This window comes from Arachis ipaensis, chromosome B4 (genome assembly GCF_059453495.1).
Source record: "Arachis ipaensis isolate K30076 ecotype BB chromosome B4, ASM5945349v1, whole genome shotgun sequence".
Lineage (NCBI taxonomy): Eukaryota > Viridiplantae > Streptophyta > Magnoliopsida > Fabales > Fabaceae > Arachis > Arachis ipaensis.
The window spans coordinates 21,718,823-21,723,174 of NC_142439.1; the positions used below are offsets into that span (position 1 = coordinate 21,718,823).

The 4,352-nt window shown below is 32.2% G+C and overlaps 1 protein-coding gene across 2 annotated transcripts; it reads left to right on the forward strand.

Annotated features, from left to right (window-relative positions):
- Positions 1-740: 740 nt before the first annotated feature.
- Positions 741-4,352, forward strand: LOC107639099 (uncharacterized). Of its 2 annotated transcripts, none has more exons than XM_016342517.2 (8): positions 741-1,084; positions 1,177-1,326; positions 1,877-2,053; positions 2,559-2,647; positions 2,730-2,794; positions 2,931-3,033; positions 3,675-3,785; positions 3,992-4,352. In XM_016342517.2, exons 1-8 carry the CDS (start codon positions 919-921, stop codon positions 4,121-4,123), a joined length of 993 nt encoding a protein of 330 aa, XP_016198003.1. In that variant the 5' UTR covers positions 741-918; the 3' UTR covers positions 4,124-4,352. The 2 variants fall into 2 exon arrangements, with proteins under 2 accessions (XP_016198003.1, XP_088340041.1); XM_088483915.1 differs by having other exon boundaries at positions 777-1,084; positions 1,177-1,296.

The window sequence follows — 4,352 nt, forward strand, 5'->3', positions numbered from 1 at the left end:
TTATTCGGTTCAATATACTAAGGATATCTACTCTATTTATGACAATCTTCTGCATAAATGATATATATGAGGACTACACATTTTTCTGTGAGTCTATTTCATTTAAGTAACGGGTTAATTTGGAATGATATTTTGACATTCGTCTTTGATTTATTACTTTTTACAATTTTAAAAAATACTAAAAAATTATAATATTTGAGTATCTCACTTTTATTAAAAAATGAGATAATACTCAATTTGATTTTTCAACTTGCACGCAAATCTTATTTAATTCCTGAAATTTTAATTAGCTTTATTTAGTCCTCAAACCTTATGAACGTGACTCATGTTAATTCTTGGGATAATTTTTAATACACAAATGTTAATAGAACACTGACGTAAACGGTCGGATGCTATGTTGAACCTGCAAAATGACGTCGTTTTTATTTTGGTACTCAAATAGTTTAAAAAAATTAATATCATAAGTGATATTTATTAAAAATTTTCCTCCTAAAACAAGTGATTCGACATTGTTTTTAGATTATTTAAGCACAAAAATTAAAATAATATCATTTTATTAAATTCTAGCATGATATTTAGTTATTTATGTCGGCCTTTTTTTATCGACTAAAAGATTAATATAAATTCCATTTATAAAATTTAAAAACTAAAAAAAAATAATTAAAACTTTAAAAATTAAATTGAAGTTCACATTTGAGTTCAAGACCTTTAAAATTAGTCCGAGAGAATTCACCATTTTCATATTTAAAATTCTTGAAACGTGTTGCAATGTGGATATTCGCAAATCCACATTAATCTATCAGCTTTCATTTGACTCTGCTCAGATTACAATCAAATCACGTCTCCTTTAAATAAATAAATCACTCTTGAGTGTCAGTATCTTGATTCATTTGCACACTCGTGTTGAATTTATCAGCTATGGACCTATGGTCAAGGTTCACAAGAACATCAAAGGGCCTTGAAGAACAAGAATCATCATCACCATCACAATCAGAACCAACAGCGAAAATTTCTTCCATTTTCATATACCCTATCAAATCATGCCGTGGGATTTCTGTTTCCAAGGCTCCACTCACTCCTACTGGTACGATTCACACCCACTAAGATATACATATAACGTATTAGTACTAATTTATGTTATCCTTTTTGAAAAAAATCGAAACTTTATTATGACAGGATTTAAATGGGATCGGAATTGGTTGGTGGTGAATTCCAAAGGTAGGGCATACACACAAAGAGTTGAGCCAAAGCTTGCTTTGGTTGAGGTTGAACTTCCAACTGAGGCATTTGATGAAGGTTTTGATCTTAAGAAAGATTCCTTTATGGGTAACATTGCTTGTACATTTTCCTTAATCCATAATATTAATAATTCCTAGGTTTTATAGTTCTTGAATTTTGATAGTGGAAAATTGATTCAGGTAGAATTAGTTCTGATAGAATTGATTTTGAATCAAAGTGGTTTTATGTTTGATAGTTCTTCTAAGAGTGATTTTGAAAATAAAGTAAAAAGTTTTTGCTTCTCCCAAAATTGATTCTAGAGACAAGAGGCTTCAAACGTTTCTGCAAACTTTTTGTTAGAAACCACTAGAAGGATTTAGAGTTGTATAACACAAGGGGCATTAGAGTTGTCTAAAGTACTCACTATGTATTTGGCTATTTGCTTGATTAATTTTTTTCCTCTTAAATTGATATCAAGTGGAGTTGATTTGTCATTTCAGTTTCTGAATTTTGTTCTGAATTTGGTGTTAAAACTTCATTTCTCTTTGATTTTAAAAAAGAAAAGAAGTAGCAGAAATTGAAATGTTGCTGAGCTTTCGGTTTGCGTATTCTTGGTGATTATTATGGCTTTGGTCAATGAATATACTTGATATTACAGTGTTGAAAGCACCTGGAATGCAACCTCTCAATATTTGTTTGAGTAAACCACATGAAGTAGCAGATGGTGTCTCTGTATGGGAATGGAATGGATCTGCCTGGGACGAGGGAGCCGAAGCATCTCAGTGGTTCTCAGATTATTTAGGGAAACTGAGTCGACTAGTCCGGTTCAATAATGGTAACTCTGAATTTATGCAACCTCAAATAATGATATTACGAGAACATGAATGTTTGTAGATTTTGTTATGTTAGACATATACTGAATTGTAAATGATTATTACATTTTAAAGCTGCTTTGCAAATAAATGAATTGGTTCACAAACACGAGTACATGTCAAATTAAATCTCATAACTTTTAAGCATGGCAAGACAAAATTCCTGTTATATCATAACTCTGTAGAAGGAACAAAATTGTTTCTCAAAGATTTTTGGGGCTGATGAGGTTGTGTTATGTTTGAAATAGGAGTGAAGCTCTTCACATAAATTTTGTTTTATGCATCTTATTGTTATTTTTTGTTATGATAAATATATTTAATATTATGTAATATAATGTACAACAGTCATCAATGAATTCCTTAATGCAATTCAAAACATTGTTCACGTTGACAAAAATGATTTTCCAAAGATTCCAGTGTTATATTCCAAGCTAAATTATGTCCCTCTTTTAAATTTTCCAAATACAGATTCACAAGTTAGACCAGTGGATCCTGATTATGCTAAGGGTCATCAGATCATGTTTTCTGATTGTTTTCCATTCTTACTTGCATCTCAGGTTTGTGGGAGTTAACAATGAAGTCTGAATTCACTAATCTGCTGAATCTTTAATCAGTGTACTTGTTAATTGTGACTTTCAGGAATCATTGGATGCAGTTAACCAGCATCTCGAGGATCCTGTGCCTATTAATCGGTTTAGACCCAAGTATCAATTTTTCTATTTACTATTTATTTATTTATTTAATGATACGATTATCTTTGTTTCATAAGAGTTGTTGCCGGATTAAATGGACGATTAATCACATAAGTCATAACCAAGATTCGGGTGGTTTGTGGTATAGTATCCTTGTTGAGGGTTGTGAACCATTTTCCGAGGACTTGTGGACAGAGATCAAGATAAGCAGTTTCTCGTTTCTTGGTGTGAAGCTGTGCTCTCGTTGTAAGGTGAAAAGCTCTGTTTGCTCTTTCCTTTATGTATCATACATATTAGGCCAATATGCTAAAAAAAACTTGTAACTTTGTGCTAACAATTTTGTCTTGACATGTATGGTAACTGGTTGTTTTCATGATCTACACCACTCTATACCAATCATGACTTATGAAACCTCAACATACAAACCTTTTTGCTAACTACAATTGATCATTCATATCAGCACATGGGTTTTCTATCCCTAGGTTAGATGATATTAAACACGGAGACCAATGATTTGCCATGCTTATATTGACCTTCGATGTCAGTGTCGTATTTCTAAGGAAGGCTAGTGTCACATTTTATAAAATCCAGAGGTATCGAGTGTCATATAACTTAAATATCACTGGAGGTTATTATATAATTTTACACCAACCCTAACCTTAGGGGACATCAGTGTAATTTACCCTTTGTTTTATTGATATTGATCTACTCAGCTATGATGATCTGTAATTATTGGAAAACATATGGGGACACATCAATACCTACATTTAAACTTTCCAAGTATGTTACTAATTTCGATTAAAAAGAAGAAAAAGGAAGAAAAAACTTTCTTGCATGGATTGTGGTTGTCTATTTAACATGAATGCTGACTGGTTATGTTTGTGATGGTTAGGTACCTTCAATCAATCAAGCGACCGCAATTTCTGAACCAGAACCAAACCAAACACTTATGAAAATTAGGTCTGGCAAAGTCTTGAGACCAAAGGGAAAAGACCAAAACAAGGTAAGCCATTCAGTAATATAAAGCTTTCAATGAAGAGTTATGTTATTTGAGATTATCCTTTCTTGGACACCAAGCCAACGGTAGAGACAAACAAGTCAATTCGACATCCCAGGAAAAAAAGAGTACAAATATCATTTCTCTGGAACGAATAATCTTTTTGCCGAAGGCGAGGGATGTTAAAATGACAATCGAACTGCATTGTGCAGACATACTTTGGTCAGAACATGGTTTGGAATTGGAGAGATTGTTATGCAAAAAGGAATGGCAATGTCCTTAATGTTGGGGATCCTGTTTATGTCATGAAGAAGGTCACTTCTGCTGCTGAAGCAGCTGCTTGAATCCTTGAACCCTTGAACTATATATGTAATCTGCACTCGTTCTATATAGTTTTGGTTAATTTTGGTATTAGTATTAGTACTAGTTTCAACTTTCAATGATGAAAACAAAGAGATCACTGTGTCTGCCCAACTTTGTTAACAATAATTGTAACGCATATGCAATTATTATGTGTTATATTAAAAAAAAAAAATCAATATGAAGGTTAGAAGGAAAAAAAATTATTCAATA